This window comes from Panthera pardus, unplaced genomic scaffold (assembly GCF_024362965.1).
Source record: "Panthera pardus isolate Hobbes unplaced genomic scaffold, ASM2436296v1 HiC_scaffold_13, whole genome shotgun sequence".
Classification (NCBI taxonomy): Eukaryota; Metazoa; Chordata; class Mammalia; order Carnivora; family Felidae; genus Panthera; species Panthera pardus.
Window position 1 is genome coordinate 188,658,550 of NW_026526688.1, and position 19,034 is coordinate 188,677,583.

The 19,034-nt window shown below is 38.1% G+C and overlaps 1 protein-coding gene across 9 annotated transcripts in view; it reads right to left on the minus strand.

Annotated features, from left to right (window-relative positions):
- SLIT2 (slit guidance ligand 2) overlaps positions 1 to 19,034 on the minus strand; it is a 375,202-nt gene that overhangs the window by 78,260 nt on the left and 277,908 nt on the right. For 4 of the 9 annotated variants that reach the window (XM_053901653.1, XM_019453603.2, XM_053901650.1 and 1 more), the window contains 10 exons: positions 16,888 to 17,031; positions 16,612 to 16,775; positions 15,618 to 15,641; positions 13,164 to 13,181; positions 11,912 to 12,062; positions 9,235 to 9,309; positions 7,297 to 7,440; positions 3,216 to 3,359; positions 1,491 to 1,657; positions 5 to 137 (listed from right to left, as the gene is read on the minus strand). In XM_053901653.1, the coding sequence (XP_053757628.1) occupies positions 5 to 137; positions 1,491 to 1,657; positions 3,216 to 3,359; positions 7,297 to 7,440; positions 9,235 to 9,309; positions 11,912 to 12,062; positions 13,164 to 13,181; positions 15,618 to 15,641; positions 16,612 to 16,775; positions 16,888 to 17,031 (1,164 nt within the window). The remainder of the gene's footprint in view (positions 1 to 4; positions 138 to 1,490; positions 1,658 to 3,215; positions 3,360 to 7,296; positions 7,441 to 9,234; positions 9,310 to 11,911; positions 12,063 to 13,163; positions 13,182 to 15,617; positions 15,642 to 16,611; positions 16,776 to 16,887; positions 17,032 to 19,034) is intronic. The other 5 variants (XM_053901648.1, XM_053901652.1, XM_019453611.2 and 2 more) reach the window with 2 other exon arrangements.

Consider the following 19,034-nt stretch of genomic DNA (forward strand, 5'->3'; position numbering starts at 1 on the left):
TTACAATTCAGTGACATCTCTTGGAATACCTTTGGGCAAGACCTTCAAGCCCTTATTGCTACATCGGACGACCGTATCCAAGCATGTACATTCCGTGGGGCAGCGAGACAGTGGAGAACAGCTATTGTCATCATTTCCTAAATTGCCGAAAGAAATACAGGAAAGCCCAGATTTGTGGCTTTGAAAATGACAAGTGATGTTATGCTTTTAGCTTAACAGACACAAGAATCTTGAGCCATGTGATCGCTTATACACATACAGGGCATTGAGTATTCACAAACTGGTACCGTACGTTTTATACAGCACTGTTTTCAGATTGCCTAGGGCAGGATTCCCGAAAATAATTCACAATTTATATTATCCATACAATCATAACAGTAATTTTCTCTGCTCAGTTATTTATACAAATTATACTTTTAATTAGAATATAGAAATGTAAACTGAATTATGGAGGAGTCATAAGGACACAGACATGAAGAAACATAGAGGGATAAAAATGTTTAGCAGAAAATGTAAATGTTTTTTAAGTTTTTTAATGTTTTTTAAGTGTTTATTTATTTTTGAAAGAGACAGAGAGAGAGTGTGAGCAGGGGAGGGGCAGAGAGAGAGGGAGACACAATCTGAAGCAGGCTCCAGAATCTGAGCTGTCAGCACAGAGCCTGATGTGGGGCTCGAATTCATGAACTGTGAGATCGTGACCTGAGCCAAAGTCGGATGCTCAACTGACTGAGCCACCCAGGCGCCTCAAGGCCCTCATTTTAAAATATAAGGCTCAAAGGGGCTCTCTACTTACTTGTAGTAATAACAGAACCTGCTCTACCTACCTTATGTGGCTATTGTGAGAATCAAATATGATGATACATACAGAGCTTTAAAAAGCGAAAACTATTATTTTTGTTAGACTTACTAGAATTTATTTTATTTATTTATTTTTTGGGGGAGAGAGAGCTCGACAGAGTGCAAGTGGGGGAGGGGCAGAGAGAGTGGGAGACACAGTGTGAAGCAGGCTCCAGCCTCCGAGCTGTTAGGACAGAGCCTGATGCGGGGCTTGAACTCATGACCTGTGAGATCATGACGTGAACCGAAGTCGGATGCTCAATCAACTGAGCCGCCCAGGCGCCCCTAGAATTTCTGTTAAGTCAATTGCTTTTCTCCTTTGCAAATGACAGTTACTAAAAGAGATTCTTAGAATGATAAATAAAAGTTAAAATGAAGCTATATAAACAGTACCAACTACAAGTTGAAAACTGGACAATTTAAATAAAACATTCAGAAACACAAAGCAAGTAGACTCAGAGGTGAAAGCACAGTCTGAGAAAGTATGTGCCCTGTTTCGAAAAGAAAAGAAAAGAAAAGAAAAGAAAAGAAAAGAAAAGAAAAGAAAAGAAAAGAAAAGAAAAAAAATGCCCCAAACTATCTGTTTGTGTCCCCTAGCGTTGGACCAGTCATTTGAATGCTTGGTAACAAAAGATTTAGCAAGGTTTTCTTACCATCATCACATGTGAAGTCTTGAATGGCAACATCCTGGATGGGGATTTCTTTGAGGAAATATGGTTTTTGACATCGAGGATTTCCGGTTACGATCCTTTTCTTCCTGAGCCATTCCCCAAGCCAAGCCAGGTAGCAGTTACAGTTAAACGGATTGGCCAACAGGTTTCTAAGAGCCGCATGCAAACAATGCAGGGATGAGTTCAGGGGGTCATTTTCTTACCTCTCAAAACCCCATGCGACCATCTTTCCCACACTATTTCTGCTGGAATGATGCCTTCTGATCCTTCGTATTAACCACCCCTCACCCCCATCCCCCATTCATACTCAATCACAAGCAACATGTGGGATGCATTTTTTTGGCTAAAATGTTTGCTTGGAACTTGAAAAATAACAACACTTTCAAATAAGAATCTTCAAATAATTTCACGGAGAAAATAAAGCAAAGTAAGCAATTCGGAGGTTTATGCAGGGGATCCTGATAGATATCTCATTTAGAGAGAATTTAAACTCGTCAGAGATCTGATTTGCTGTCAAACTTCCCTGCACTGATAATGCAGTAATTTAATATAAAGATGGAGGCTGATTACCTTATATTATTGAGTTTAACCTGACAACAGCTATTTTATTAATTTATCATTTCAAGATTTCCATCCCTTATTTGCTCCAGAGAATAGGTTTCCCATCTAAACTGACAGCTGAGTTGATTAAATGCCAGTTATAAAAATGAATTTCCTTCTACAAATCTCAATACTTTTGGCATCTCACCACTTCAGCACAAACCTATTGACAACCTTATTATTTATAAACATGCCATCTTTAACATGCACAAATTAGTCACTCGATGTAAAGTGTCACATTTTATGTAGAAAGAGGATTAAGTACTTTACTGATGGATGGATGCTTCCCTCAAATTATTTCTGCAGTGACTCGAGCTATGTTGAACATATTTTCTGTTTTGTTTTTCCTTTCTAACTACCTTTCCAGTTAGATTAGTATATTTAGATGCCACCATCACTAGGAAATCAAATCTGTTATAAGATTTATTATTTCAAATACTGCTCTTTAGATGATGACATATAAGAGAACTAAAATACATTGTTTAGAGGGTTTTGTTTGTTTCTTTTTGTAAAACAACACCTTCTGAGTTCTATCTATGGACCTACAAATATTCTTTATTTTCTAACTGTCTACATAAAATATCCTCTTGGACAGGCTCAACCTATTTCTTCAATATTTTCCTAATATCACTGTAAATGCCCTCCAGTGAACAGTCTCTGTTGTTGGTCTGGCCATCCTAATGTCGCTCCTGTCACTGTGAATGATCCTTTTGAGCATAGTTTGTTGGCAATAACCCTATCAGCTCTGTTTTTATGGTATTTACACCGAAAAGACTCTGACGTGAGAACACTGGGGAAATCTACTACATTTCTGTGATTTGCAGTGCAATCAAGTTATAAGATTAAAATTTATAAATCAAGTCACATCACATTATTATAAAAAAATAATTGAAAATATTATAAATTTTGTTAAATTTTAATATGAGAGGGTAGGTAATATTTTTAGAAAAATTAACATAAATTTAACATACAAATTTGTTGAACACTAAACCCTTGATCCCATTTTTGTGAAAAGCCTAATAATGTATTAAAATGCTATTAATAAAAGGAACAAATATAATACATTGGCTCAGTAATACAGAAATGAAGAAGATCTTTCATACTTACAGAGTAGATAAAGAATGCAGAGTATCAAATGCCCCTGGTGCAATGGTAGTGATTTGATTATCATATAAAGAAAGCAAACGCACAGAACTCAGTCCTATGAAACTGTCATTGCCAACACAGCTTATGCGATTACTTCTCAACATCCTGAGGGAAAGGAGAACATTGTTATGGAGAGAAAGCATCAAGCAATCAGTTTTGCCCATCTGAGGATCCAAATAACCCCTCTGCAAATGTGTGGCATTCATTACTGTTTTCTGAGTGATCTCTTGTCATTAGGAATTGCTGTGGATATATACCAAAAAATGCTTAGTTTGCAATGATTGCACTCAGCTACAAAAAAGCACGGGTGAGCCTCACGTGGACTCACAGCCCCATCTGATGAGGGTAGAATGTCTTCCTCTGATGCTATAATTATGTTTGCCTGCTTACATAATGTCCTAATTCACCTACAGCTCTCTGAGCCCTTGAAGGCCTGTGATTTGTGTATTCACGGTAGCATTACATCTGAGGTTTAACAGAAAGGAAGCAGAAAAGAATCAATAGTCACACACAGCAGATGGGGAACTGAGAGCATCTCAAGGACTTAGATGCCAAGTCAATGTCAGCATAGGCTGGGGAACCCAAACTAGACTGAGCACCTGAGGATCTTGCCCACGTTATTTTATTTATGAAAATTATTTTATCATTTTAAAGTTTGGAACTTAAAAAGAGGCAAGAGTTAACAGATCCCAGTTGCTCACAATGAAGTCTAAATCTGCTTCTCTCTCTCTCTCTCTCTTTCTCTTTTTTTTAAGTTTATGTATTTATTTGGAGAGAGAGAGCAATCACAAGCAGGGAAGGAACAGAGAGACAGGGAGAGAGAAAGGATCCCAAGCAGGCTCTGCACGCTCAGTGCATGGCCCGATGTGGGGCTAGAACTCATGGACTGTGAGATCACAGCCTGAGCAAAATGAAGAGTCAGACACTCTGAGACTTCAGGGTGCCTCCATCCGGCTTCTCTTGAAAGAATCCTGACCTCTTTAAATTTTTAGCAACTGCCATTAATAGGATAAACACTGATGTCTTTTCCTTGTCACTGCTGAAGTTTTGGCTCCATTCTCAATTCTTTGCTGAACTGTTTATTTGTGGAGCTTAGAGAAGGAATGAAAAATGTCTTAAAAAGCCTGTGAAAATGAATAGTTGCCATGAATCTTATTCAGAATTGCTGAGGTTATTTTACTTTTCAAGGCATGTGTTGAACACCTTCCTAGAAGATTGCAGCATGTTAAAAAAAAAAAAAAAAAGAGGCAAAAATAAGTGAATAACAAAGTGTTCCTTTATTTTTTTTTATTTTTTATTTTTTTAATTTTTTTTTAACGTTTATTTATTTTTGAGACAGAGAGAGACAGAGCATGAACAGGGGAGGGGCAGAGAGAGAGGGAGACACAGAATCTGAAACAGGCCCCAGGCTCTGAGCTGTCAGCACAGAGCCCGACGCGGGGCTCGAACTCACAGACCGTGAGATCATGACTTGAGCCGAAGTCGGACGCTTAACCGACCAAGCACCCAGGCGCCCCACAAAGTGTTCCTTTAAAATTCTAGGTTGCTCTAAGAAATACATAAGAACTATCAACTTTCGCATTCTGTTAAGTCACATATAGGGAGAAAGGATGCTGCCTTCCTTGTCAAGGAATAATTTTACGTTAGGAAACAAATACACAACAGAGAGGTATTTCTATCCACACTATCATTTGCCATAAAGTAATAAAGAGTATTTGGTCTTAATCTTGGTGGAGTCATGGACCCCTGGGAGAAGCTAAAGAAAAGTTTTGCTCCCTGTTACTAGAAAAATCCATAAGTGCACATATGTACCACATTTTGGCTGCAATGTCAAATATTCAAAGACACACTGAAATCTGTGCACATATTATTAAGAGGTTTATTAGTCTCAAAGAGTTAAGAAGTCTAGGGATAATGGGGGTGTCTTGTCAAAATCTTTATAGTCCCAAGCCCAAAGATATCACTTAGAGAAATACATATGTCCAGACAAACCTACTTTCGTCCTTTGAATACTGAGCTTGGCTCTAAAATGCTCTAGTATTCTTGTGTGGCAGAGTGGGTTAAAGACAGAGCCACTCACATCTGTTTGTGCCCAAACATCTGGGGCACAAAAACATCGCTAGAAATATAATGAAGGAGAAAGTGAATTTAGAGGACTTGTCTCAGGGAGAGTCCTGCGAAAGAAACTGGTCAGAAGAAAACACTGGAATAAGCTGCTTGGGATGGTGTTATGAACTTGACTATGTGTTCCAAAATTCATAGGTCGGAGTCCTGAGCCCCAATGTGACCATATCTGGAGACAGGGTCTTGATGGAGGTAATTAAAGTTAAATGAGGTCCTGAGGGTGGGACTCTAATCTTTGAGGACTGGTGTCCTTATACAAAGAGGAAGGGACACCACAGCATTCTCTCTCTGTACACAGAGGAAAGTGCATGTAAGAGTAGAAGGAGAAGGTTTCAACTACAAGTCAAGAAAGAAATCTCACTAGAAACCAACCCTCTCAGCACCTTGATCTTGGACTTCTAGGCTCCAGAACTGTGAGAAAACAAATTTCTGCGGCTTAAGTCATCAGTCTGAGGTATCGTGCTATGGCAGCCCAAGGCAGACTGATGTAGGCGGGATACAGACTCCTTCCTCACCCCCTTCCCCTCCTCTGCCCAACCCCCACGCTGCCTCTTCAAGAAGGTGCCAGTAACAAGCAGTCCCTCAACTATCTTCCAACAAAAGATGCTTCTGCTTGTAGGATTCGTGTTTTGCAGAGTTGCCTGAAGCAGCCTGGCCGAGGGAGGTGGGGGCAGGAACAGATGCAGCCGCCTGTGGTGTATTTTCTCTGCTCTCCTCTACCCTCTCCTCGGTATCTCCTCCATAAAAAGGCTAAAAGACTATTTGCATAACGTTTTGAAGGGGCTCAAGTTAGTCTGTGGGAGGGCTGCAGGCTAGCCCTGCTGGATGTTAGGTTTCACTCTATTCCTGGGAGGCTCAGGAGCAAACGTCTACACTCATGGGCAGACATTTTCAGTAGGACTTGAATTCAGGATGCTAGGAACACGTCCACGCCGGCTGGGGAAATGGTCTTCTCCCTCTGCGCCAGATAAAGAGCAGGCAAGGGATGTCCTCAAGTATCCACCCTTCTGGTTGTGGCTCTGAGGGACAGGGTGACAGTTTAGGAGAGACAGTAGAGTGTGGACCTCTCTCCACTGTGATCACCATCAGTTGCTTCTTGGTTACAAATAGTTTCCTTCATGTCCTCCAAACGCTTCAGAGTGTTGATTTGTACATCTTCCAATTTTAGGTTGCCACTTTTGTCAAACATAATTATATACTTCCGAGAGAATAAAAACTACATATATGCACCGTAGAAAATTTAAGTGAACATAAAGTGCGGTTTTTGCTATTCAATCCAATCCCTGTCCTCTTTGGTCAACAACTTTTTGGAAACATAACGAATTTCTTTGTCCCAACCTGCCTACCCCCAAGCAAGTAGGCACAACTCTTAGCGTGTTGCTTTGAAATAGACGGTTCACGACCTACCATCAGTCAGTCTCTTTTTCACTAAGACCTCACAGGAGCAGACAAAGGTGGTTTCCCGATGAACCGTTAGTTATTCTGTGCCACAGGGGTTGGATTGGATTCTGAAGCTAGACCCCTGGGGCCAAGAGCGAGTGTTAGATGGAGGCGTTTGATGAAAAGGCAAGAGAATGAACATTCGGAGGCAGAAGGAGGGAAGGGGGGAAATCTGCACCAGCACTGGAACAAGGGCAATCTTTTTTGCTGAGGAATCAGCCATCGGGAGACATTCTCGATCTTTTGCAAGCAACACACCGAAGTCTGGGGGATTCTAGGAAGGGAATGTTTGCACGCACAGGATGTGTGTGTGTGTGTGTGCGCACACGCGTGTGTGTATCTGTGAGAGAGAGATGTAGACAGACATTGAGATGGTAGGGTGAGGAGGAGTCTGAGCTACTCCCCCACCTGGACTTATAATGACCAGTGAACTACAGTTCTGTGATGGAAGAATCACAATGCAGATGAGAATACTTACAAAGTTTTCAGGCTTTCTAATCCCCTGAACATCTTATGCTGAACGTTTTCCAAACGATTACTCGTGAGAAGTATTTCATTTACACCTGATGCTCCTTCAAATGCTCCCTCTTCAATGTCTGTGATCTTATTGTTGCTAAAGTTTCTAAATTAAAAAAAAAATGTTGAAATCAAGATTTTAAGCTATTTCTTTCAACAAGGGCATTGAGACAACATGTCTGACCATTTTCTTCTACTAAACAAATTCTTCCATAATTTCCAAGCTTTTCACTGCCCAGCACCACAGGTTCTGAAAAGACACCACACTTCCTATTCCATTGAACCAAACTGATGATAATATTGGGGGAGAATGTCTATGGTGAAAAATACCAGCCCAATCAACGTCAAAATGATCTTCAAGGGTCACTAGAAGTCTAACATTGTTGAGGTCAGGTATTGAGTTGTATAAACCTTTATATTCAGCACAATACTTCAAAAGGAACTTTTTAAAGAAATGCCCCAAAGACTACTGAATGAATTAATGACTAAAAGAAGGCAATTGGGTAGAGAGAAGAAAGATGGGTTAAATGTGTGAACATTTAGATAGCATCAGAAGTGTATCAGAATAGGGGCGCCTGGGTGGCTCAGTCGGTTGAGTGTCCGACCTTGGCTCAGTTCATGATCTCACAGCTCGTGAGTTGGAGCCCCACGTCGGGCTCTGTGCTGACAGCTCCGAGCCGGGAGCCTGTTTCAGATCTGTGTCTCCCTCTCTCTCTCTGCCCCTAACCCACTCGCATTGTCTCTATCTCTCTCAAAAATAAATAAACATTAAAAAAATTAAAAAATAAAAGAAATGTATCAGAATAGGGGTTTGTTCCCAGTAAAACTTCTTATTATAATAATGTGTTAAAACAGCCAACTTAACTGTCAATATCCTGTGTAACACAAAATACTACAATGCTTGCCCAGAGGGCAAAAACATCCAACTGAGGTAACCCCTTGCTACAGGTTCTATCTTTCCTTTTCTCATTGCTCACTCAAAGACCCAGAGTGCTCCCAGAACAAGGATCATTTTTATGTATCGTTTTATTCCTCTCAGAGCACTGCATGTAGGAGTTGCTCAATAAATATGTGTTGAATTGAAAGGTATGAATAAAAAGTAAGAGCAATCAGTGCCAGTGAAAAGGAGAAAAATGAAATAATATGAAACTCTTTGGGATGCAGTATAATATGGGAGTCAAGTGCACAGGAAGTAGACTACTCTGCCACTTACAAGTCAATGTGACCATGGACCAGATACACATATGAAACAGAACAATGCTCCTTTTCTCCTTTCAACGTTTCCTCTCAGATGGAGGCTGTTCCATTGGCCTTACATACTTGACCTCTGTTCTGTCCCTCCCACCCTTCCACCTCCTCAGGGGAGGGGAATATTGTCTGAGTGTTACTGAAACTGCTGAGTTGATAAACTGATTTTAAAATATGAGTTGTGGATATGTAGTAACACAGATGAGCTATCAAGCCAGTTTACCAATCATTAATTTTGACTATCTTCTAATGAAAGTTTAATGAAGCAAAAAGTCAAATAGTTGACATGAATGTGCTGAAAGAGATATAACAGCGTGGTTTAGGGAATAGTAAAGGAAGTTACAAAACATTACCGCACCCATTTCTAATGTGCTTAGATTGCTGAATTCCTGCTGTGGCCACATAACAAACCAGCTGTCTGAATTAAAATAAGATGCTAGGGGCTCTGTTAGAGAAAACGTGGTTGGCATCGCTTGAAACTCCTCTCAGAAATTACCCTAAAATCATGTCACAGGTAGTCATTGTATGGAAATTTCGCCCGGCCTTTTATAGTTTCCAATTTCCAAAGAAATCTGAATAAAATTGCAAAGGGATGTGAAAAACACAACAAAACACCACAGAAATCTTAAAAGGTGGCTAATGCACGGCTTACATTTTACGTAACTGCGGAAGTTTCTTGAAGATTCCTGTAGCTTCCAACACTGTGAATTCATTATTATTGAGACGCCTCAGAAAAAAAGAAACAAAACATTCATTACCAACAGTTAGGAAGGGATTAGATTTTATTTCTCATAACAGAATTGTAAGATCATTTAATAATTATTCCAAAGTAAAATAGAGAACACATGCCACAGAAAATCTGTGGAAGTACTGATTTTTCCCCATTTCACTCAAATTTCAATGATCAAAATAAAATATGAAGAAGCATATAATAAGGAAAACCAATGATCAAAAATGAAAACTAGCTCTCACTCAGTAATTTATAGAACAAACTTTCTCAAACTTTTTTCCACTATTGTCTCTCCTCCCCCAAAGCATTTTTCTCCCAAAAAGCATTTTAAACCATTTTTTCTAACCACTTGCTGCAAATATTTTTTACTAATGGATTTTTTGATATGCAGTTTATATGCCATAAAAGTCACTCTTTTACAGTGTACAATTTAGTGGTTTTTAGTGTATTCACAAATCTGTGCAACTATGTTTGTTGCCTAATCCCAGAATATATCCACCACCAAGAAGAAATCTCGTACCCATCAGAAGTCACTCTCAATTTGCTTCCCTCCCTGACTCAGTCCCTGGCAACCACTAATTTACTTTCTGTCTGTATGGAGTTTCCTATTCTGGATGTTTCATACAAATGAATTCATGCAAAGTGTGGCTTTTTTCACTTTACACAATGTTTACAAGGTTCATCCATGTTTAGCGTATGTCAGCACTTCATTCCTTTTTGTGGCCAAATAATATTCCAGTCTATGGACACGCCAATTTTGTTTATCCCATTATCAGCTGATGGATATTTGGGTTGTTTCTACTTTTTTTGATTATCATGAATAGTGCTGCTACCAACATTGGGGTAGAAGTTTTTGTGTAGATACATGTTTTTGATTTCTTTGGATATTTACACTGATGTGAAATTGCTGGGTTACATAGTAAAACTATATTTAACAATTTGATGAATAGCCAAACTGTTTTCCAAAGATGCTGTGTCATTTTATATTCCCCCAGCAATGCATGAGGGGTCCAATTTCTCTCACCTGTTATTGTCTTTTTTTGCTTTTATGGCCATTCTAGGGGATGTGTTACCTCACTGTGGTTTTGATTTATGGTTCCCTAATGCTTCATGATACAAAGCATTTTTTTAGGTGCTTATTGGTCATTTGTATTTCTTTTTTAGAGAAATGTGCACACAAATAATTTGAGCACTTTTAAATTGGGTAATATACCTTTTTTATTGTTGAGTTGTAATAGCTCTTTATATATTCTGGATAGAAGTCCCCTACTGGATACATAATTTGAAAATCTTTTCTTCCCAGTACTGATTTTTAAACGTAGAATTTAAAAAGCTCCTAATTTCTTAAAACACACAAAAACTTTGCCGAATAATAAATTAGATGTTAGTGTTGCAATTCTTAATTGACAAGTAAGCCTATTTAGGCTGTTATCATGCAGGAAGATATAATTTGAATTATTGTTTGTAATAATATTGGCAATACACACAACTCCCTACGTGACCATAAAATAGAGTTCAGGCCCTTTTACTGCATGTTTTTCACACATTTCAAAAAATCCTGGAGCTATGAAATAGATTCAAAAAGTAACAGGAATAAAAAAAAAAAAGTATCACTACAGCCTCGGGGTAGTTTCTGTCATCCCTTTGAAAGCATTACATTATTTGAAATTACTCAAATTGCTTAGAATTCATTAAGTAACAGGCGCGAATATAGGCATGGTGGGAGATAAACCATAAAACACAATCCCTGTCATCAAGGAGCTACAATGTAGTTGAAGACAAAAGGGTTATGCATGCAGAAAAGGACAACCGACTTTGCAAAGAAGTAACTGGCAAATACCAGATGGTGCTATACATAAACGTTGCTAAGATGTTCCGAAAACAATGAGATGTCACCAGGTTTTTCTTCAATTTTTAGAACACTAGCATTAGTTTTATAAATAACGTCACTAAAGGCAAACCTTACATGGCACAGAATCTATAGATGATTCAACAAACATATTTTAACACCTAGTATGTGCTAGGCCCTTGTTAGGGTTATAAATATAAATCTAATCTCACTATTCTTTTGTGTTTCTGCTATGCTATCCATTACTCAGGAAAATCAAAACCTACCCGCTGTGCTGTAATACTTGATAATCACTGAATCCTTCCACCTTCAGGTCCGTGAAGTAATAAAGTGGATAAAGGCTCTCTGCTTTAATTCATAATATACAGAGATTCAAAATGGTGACTCTCAAAGTACTTTATTTGGTTGCTGTGAAAGACTATATCCCTTAGAAATCTATTACATTTTTAGAAATGGGTATGGGCATAAATACCCAAGAAAGAAATATCAGATGAATGCTCTTATTCTTAGCATTATCAAGAGCTAACTGAATTTTTGAGAAGTAAATTAACTTCTGGAGTCGTATCTTGGACCAGAAAGATGAAGTCAGATAGCCTCTAATCTATCTCTGTACAAAGAAGAGTTACGGCCATGCGTGTTCATTAAAATCAATGCAATCATCAAGAATAAAAGAGCAAGACAAAAATTCCATTGCTTCGATGCTTTCATTCCCTCCCTCCCAACCTGGATTTTGTTAGGAGATGAACTCACAGCTCTGCGGTGTACTGGGGAATGTGGTCTGGGATTTTGGTGAGTTTCTGATTGGAACAATCTACCGTGGTCCCTTCACAGCGGCACTTCTCAGGGCAAGCCAAATCTGCAAAGCAGTCCCCACTTAATTTTGATCGATAATCTTCTGTACCTATTGAGGATTCAAGCCAAAAGAAAAAAAAAAAAGATACTTAGTCTAAAGGTTAGAATATTCATTAATTTGTAGGAAGAAAAATAGTAAGATAACTATAGATTATGCAGCAGGGAGACAACTTGGGGAATTTTTGGTCAATGGATGTCAGGAGAGGGTTAAAACAAGGGCTTGGAATTTGCTGGAAAAAAAAGTAACCAGATTCACAGGACAGGAAAACATTAATAGAGATGAGCTTTTCACAGCTGTACTTTCTGCTGATCCAGTTATGAGCCATTCTAGCCTATTTGACAGCTAATCATACAATGGCTATTAATTGTTAAAAAGTTTATTTTTTTTCTCTGAGTCGAGAATTTAAAATGTATCCAGTAATAAACATGTTCCTATATATCATTTTAAATTAGGGCTTTCAAGGCAAATAGATGTACTCAGGTTTTTAAATTTTCTATGGTCTTTTAGTATTCTCTCCCTCTCACATAATCTTCAGAAATGCCTAAAAAGCCCTCTTTTTTCATTTTGATTTTATAAAAAGAGACCAGTAAATCCTGATTTGAGCCTCAGCAGCTTGTCATGCTGTAGAAAGCTGCGTGACGTTCCATGGTGCTTGACGGAACCATGTTTTACTCATACCTGGCAACCACATGGTTAGATCAAGCACAACAGAAAATCTCGCTACATAATCACTACACCATCCACTAGGCCAAGGGTAAGACCGAGAGGAAAGATGAAGGGAAGCAGGAGAAAAAGCTACAGACGTTCTGGAAACGTAATACTGTTTACATGACATGCATTCTTCCCGCAGAATGTTTATGACCATAGTAAGAGTATTACTACCGAAGATTTCCTGGAAACACAAAGAAGGGGGCTACACTGAAAGGTGCCTCCATTGTTCCTCAGAACTGCAGAATGGAAACAACAGCTTTCGGGAACAACATCCAGGAAGAAGTTGAAGGTGAGCTACAAGGACAACAGAGAAGCTCAAAAGATCTGTGGTTTCTTCTTGGGGGGCGGAAAAAAGGCGCAAAAGACCGAGACTAGAAGAAGGTACATCAGGATTGAAAAGGGAGGACATTGTGTTTCAGATCAGACACTTTTACTTACAGCCAAAATGGTGAATTCCTGCAAAAGTAAAAATCACCAAGAAGGAAAGAAAGAGTAATCCGGATTAAGATTAATAAACACATACATAAAACTAGCTAAGGTCTCCTCCTTCTTTCCTTGCTATGGCAATTGGAGGGGAAAGGCATAGTATGACAGCAATCGTCATGCTTTGCAAGCTTTTGTAGTAATTTTTTGAAGCACAGTGGTCTTACGGGAAAAGCAATGGCATACAAGATGCACAGCACAAGTTAGGTTCTTGTCGATTCCTTTAAATGATGAACTCTCTGCAAGATAGATTTTCTTTTGAGTTATCACTATAGTATCTAGAACGCCATATAGAATGACGGTAGGCAGGTAAACAAGCAAACTGAAGTGAAAAACGAATCATGGAGATCTTTACAAACAAATCCATCTGGATTAATCCTTAGGTGGTGGCTTACATGCTTTTTAATGATTTTTCCAACTTATAAATAATGTCACTTAGTGGAAATGAAATGAAAATCTCATCAGATTGCAAAGCTGAATATAATCATTTCATTAGATTTGGCAATGAATGCCAAGGTATTTATTCAGGAACTTTTGTAATGCAGTTTAGGCTTTCGTTTTAAAAGTGAAATGAAGAAACACTGGCAACAAGGTCTACATGACAGGTACTCTGGGTATCTTACATTTAAAATAATCTGCATTCTACGCAATGACAATGTTGTTTCTTTTATGGAGACTGTTTAGGTAGGATAAAATTTTAATTGAAATCTATAAGAAAAAAAAAGAGGGAGAAAAGGCTCAAAGAAACCTTCTGAGTCCTGACTTCTATTATTATTGCTTTAATGCAAATTGAATTAACAGAAATTGAAAATGAAGCTATGGTATCACATATAAAATGTATTTCCAAGAAAGCTTATTTTGACCGCTGTCAGTAAATGGGCAAAACTGTATCAGAATTTATGAAAACAATCTGACTTTGGGTCTTTAATTGGTGATCCAGAAATATTAATTTCTAAATTATTAATAAAGTAGAGTTAAATGTAATTAATTGAAGAATTCAGTAACAATTATATTAATTGGCAGAATTTGAGGATTTAAGCAATATTAATGTTTTATCCTATAGGTGTTCTGGTGTTTAGAATATGGCTTTTTCTGGGTAAGTAATAGCTATCAGATGACTTTCTGCTTAATAGTGAGGTAAAAATAATGAATTTTAAAGATTGCCAATGAAGGCCAATCAACTGTTCTTTCCACCATGTTATGTCTTATGTAGCCAGTGTAATATGTAAAATACTATTGATCACTCAAGCTCAAAATAAGTAATAAAACAAAATCCATTAAATGAACAAAATTATTCAAATTATAATTCAATAAAGGTAAATAACACATATCTCTTTAAAATAAAGACCAAACCTAACCCAGTACTCTCCTTTAAAAAATCAGTATGGTTTTTGCATACTAACACTGTATAAATAATCTTCTTATTGGTAGGTGTTAAAATATATAATTGTCTAGAATATCCCCAGGAGATGGTAAATGTAGCCAATTAATTACTAACACATATTTTTATATAATGGTCTAAAACAAACAAGTCAAGAGGCATTTTACACAGTTGGCAGGCAAGGAAAAAAGAAGTGAAGAAACATATTTCAAAGAGCTAGTTCCAGAGTCATCAGCCTTGACAGTGTTGAGATTGTAGTGGTAAAACATTTCAATTACTTTTCTAAAACACATTCCATTCATATGCTTAAATTATTCAAGGCACTTCGTGCCTATGAACACCTGATGCTTTCAGGATGCATGTCAATATTGTTTTTGTGGAGTTATATTGTCACTCCAGGTATACAAGAAGTTTGTTAAGTTTTGTTAAGTCACAAACAACATATAACTGTATGTAAGCAAGCAGGAAGTTGCTGTTTTTGTATAAAAAGTGAAGCATCAGTAAGCCAAATAAAACAAAAAGTAAGGCATACATTTTTAGTATAGTTACATCAAAAAAGTAAATCTCATGGTTGGAAAGAGAATTCATTCTATGTGTTGGTAACTGATTTCATGTAGAACTAGTTCTTTGACAACAGAAAGGTCTCTGTCTTTAAAACCAGCTCAATAAGCTACATTTTAAAAACAGGTTGAAAGATCAGATATACAACATAAGGAGAGAAAATAATTTAAGTAGAAGGCTACAGGTTCAAACGTTTTAGGTACTGTGAGAAATTTTAGATAATGTGCCAAAGTGAGGGAGAAAAAAAAAAAAGATGGGAGTTTAATAATATATAAGTTTAACATCAGAAGCTGCATGCAAAGGTCAGGTTTTCAGGAAACAGCTACAAGTGATCTATGCAGAAGTAAATCTATCTACAGAGTACCCACTGTACTTTCAAACGCATGCACATCAAAGTTTCAGAAGCTATATTTTATAAGGTGAGGAAAGGGTATCTGTGGTTAGTCCTACTACCAAGCAAAACCTACCTGGAATGAAATACTGTTCTTTAGCTAAATAAAAAAAGAGAAAAAAAAATAGAAGATGCACCTGAATGTCAGCAAGCAGAGATAGGAGTTATATTAGATTAAGAATGGACTAAAGGCACTATAGATAATTAAGTGAATTCTATTCACAGCAGTGGCTGAGATATAATAATGTACAGGGAGTAGTAAATGTATCTAGAACCAAGGACAATAAATAGCTTTGTTTTGATATTAGCTTTTTAGTATGAATTAACTGCCGAATGTGAAATACCCCTGCAATAGTCAGATAACATACTACCCAAAACATTCAGAATGTGTTTTATCGTAAGAAAACAGAAAAGATTAGTCCAAAGCAAATAGTAAATGTCAATGCAGTAGGTCTTTTATTTAATGGTAATACAATGTATCTACATTTAGTTTTTTATAAATAAGTATGATATTCCCCAAATGCTAAAAGATGGCCTTTTGGAAAAAAAAAATTATTCTCAGAATCCTATTTGAAATAAGAGGATGAAAAATAAGAAAACACATTTGGTGCGAGAAGCAAGGGATAGGGAAATCTTTCCCCCTAATTCTGAGCCTGAGCAAATCACCTAACTAAATCTCAGTTCCCTTTCTGAAGAAATGAGAACATGGTTGATTACCTAAAGTTTTTCAATGCAGAATAATCCAACAAACATACAACTTAACAGACTTGAAAAGTATTCTGAGTTTGCTAGAAGTTCAAATTCTAAAAATACAGCATGAAGTATCCAGGCATCTTTTTTCTTGGCTGGTAGCCTATTTGTTATGCTGGATATAGTGTTAAAAATATTACATATGGGAGGGCTATATGAATTGTGTCTACAGCTCTCTTTATTTGGTTCTTTGTGGACAGAAGTAAAAGAACTCTATTCTACAATGTTTGATAATTGATCTGATAACCAGCTGTCTCTAGGTCTCCATAACCACTGTTTTTGGTAACACAGGTGAAATGTCACATGAAGTAAGAAATTACCTGAACAACGGAATTTCTTGCTTTTGATTTGTCCTATTCTTTTGTTTGCCAGACGCCGGGGGCTGGTGCAGCGGGCACCACTGGTCTCGATGGGGTTGACATGGAGATAATCCGCCAGCCACTTGAGATGGCAGTCACAAATAAAGGGGTTCTGGGCCAAATGCCTTTCAGAAACACATACAGAACACTTTTATACTCGACTTGCAATGAACTCAACTCTCAAATCCATAGCGAAGACACCAGTCACCATAGTTGATCCAAGCCATAGATACATACATGGTTTGAATGGCCCGGAGAGGTGAAAAGGTCCCCTTGGCAATGGTCTGAAGCTTGTTGTCGTACAAGGAGAGAAGGTTCAAGTTGTGCAGATCCTGAAAAGCATCTACCCGAAGGCAGTTTATCTTGTTGGCATTCAATAATCTGTTTGATCAAATAGTTGCAGAATTAAAGTGCAGCATCTTCTTAACCCACCTTCAAGATTCTGTCCTTCTTGAGAAATACAAGAAATCAACAAATACATTTTTCTGAACCTCAACATTAACATTTTAACTGTAATAATTTAGGTACCACAGGTGGAAGATTTGGGGTTATAGCAGATAAAGCGAAGGGCATGCAGTTTAATAAATCTAGTGGCACTCATACATTTATTCAGAAGAAATAATGAAACATATTCTCTGGAAGGTGGAAGGGTAGTGCAGTAGACAAAGCAGAGCCAACTTCTGAAGTCAAGGATGCCATAAAAAAAACCCGTCATAAAACATTAGTCTTTCCAGCTGCTCTGTGAAGAAGTTCCGTCTACTTTCAAAACAGAAGCCAGAGTGAGCCTTTTAAAACACAGATCACTTTCCTTTCAAAGCCAGGCAACAACTCTCAAACTGCTCTTAGGGAAACCAAAGTCCTGACAAATTGCCTTAAGGCACAATAGGACTGTTAGCGCCCCCTTCTGACTCTGTGACCTCCACGTTCTTTCCCCCAGCTGCTTCAGCAACAGCCACACAGGTCTCCATGTAGGGATGTCAGCTTGGAATGTTCTTTTCCCTGCTGTCTGACTACTCTGCTTCTTTGAGTCTGGTCCAATCTTACCTTCTCAATTCAGCCTACCCTGACCACTCTCTTTAATACCATCCCCTGCGTTTGCCCTTCCTCAACCTCTAACACACTTGATTTCTTTACTATGATCTTTTTTTTTCTGTTTTCCTAAGTGTGTATTTCTTTCTGCTGTATATGATTTACTTGTTACATTATTTTTTTTAATGTTTATTTATTTATTTTGACACAGAGAGAGAGAGAGCAGGGGAGGGACAGAGAGAGAGGAGAGAGAGGAGAGAGAGGAGAATCCCAAGCAGGCTCTGTGCTGTCAGTGTAGAGCCCAATGCAGAGCTCTATCTCATGAACCGTGAGGTCATGACCTGAGCCGAAATCAAGCCTTGGATGCTCAACCGACTGAGCCACCCGGGCGCCCCTGATTTACTTCTCACTTCATTGCTGTCATTTGCATGTTGCCTCCACACAGCAGGCTTATTTGTCGGTTTAGCTCCCTAATGTTTCTCCCGTGCTGAGCACATACTAAAGTGCTCCATAAGTACCTGTTGTTGAATTAATACTTTATAGCCCTCTTGGAGAGTGACACGGTTCATAAGCATATTAAAGGCCCTGGTCCTGCATTATAAACATCCACTTAAGTTAGTTTAACACAATATCCTACACACTCATTTTTTTTTTCAACATGTTCTCAATATTTGACATCAATGTTCTGTGAAACTGTGGTTCACAAATCATACTTTGACAAACGCCTTTCTCGTAGGGTATATGAGATCATGTCTCAGCTTTTATTCATGTTGGACTCCCTTTGGGAATATACTTGCCCCGCCTTCCACTTTCTTCAACCCTGTGGCCTATTATGGCCTCACGGGAAGCTTGCCTTTTCCAGAGCATGCCTTCCATCCAACTAAAGTATTCCTTCCTCTGGGTTCCCAAGCAAGTTGTTCAGTGCTATTTAGTCTTGGCACCTACTTTACGCAGGCCTACTTATTTGCCCTCCATGAGCAGAGAATTTTTTTTTGATATTTTTTTCTCTATTAGCATTTACTTTAGTGCTTTGATACTTAAACAAATATTTAGTAGCTCAAAATATATGTGCTCTGTGGTTTCGGTTTGTATGCCTTATTTAATATACTGAAAATGGTTTCTCTTTTGGTCATAAGAATCTCTAATTAACATAGGGTATTTCTGTTTTACTTGCTTTTTTAAAATTTATTTATTTTTGAGAGAGAGAGAGAGAGAGAGAGCGAGCATGAGCTGGGGAGGGGCAGAGAGGTAGAGGGAGAGAGAGAATCCCAAGCAGGCTCCACACTGTCAGCCCAGAACCCAACATAGGTCTCAATCCCATGAACTGTGAGATCATGACCTGAGCCAATATTAAA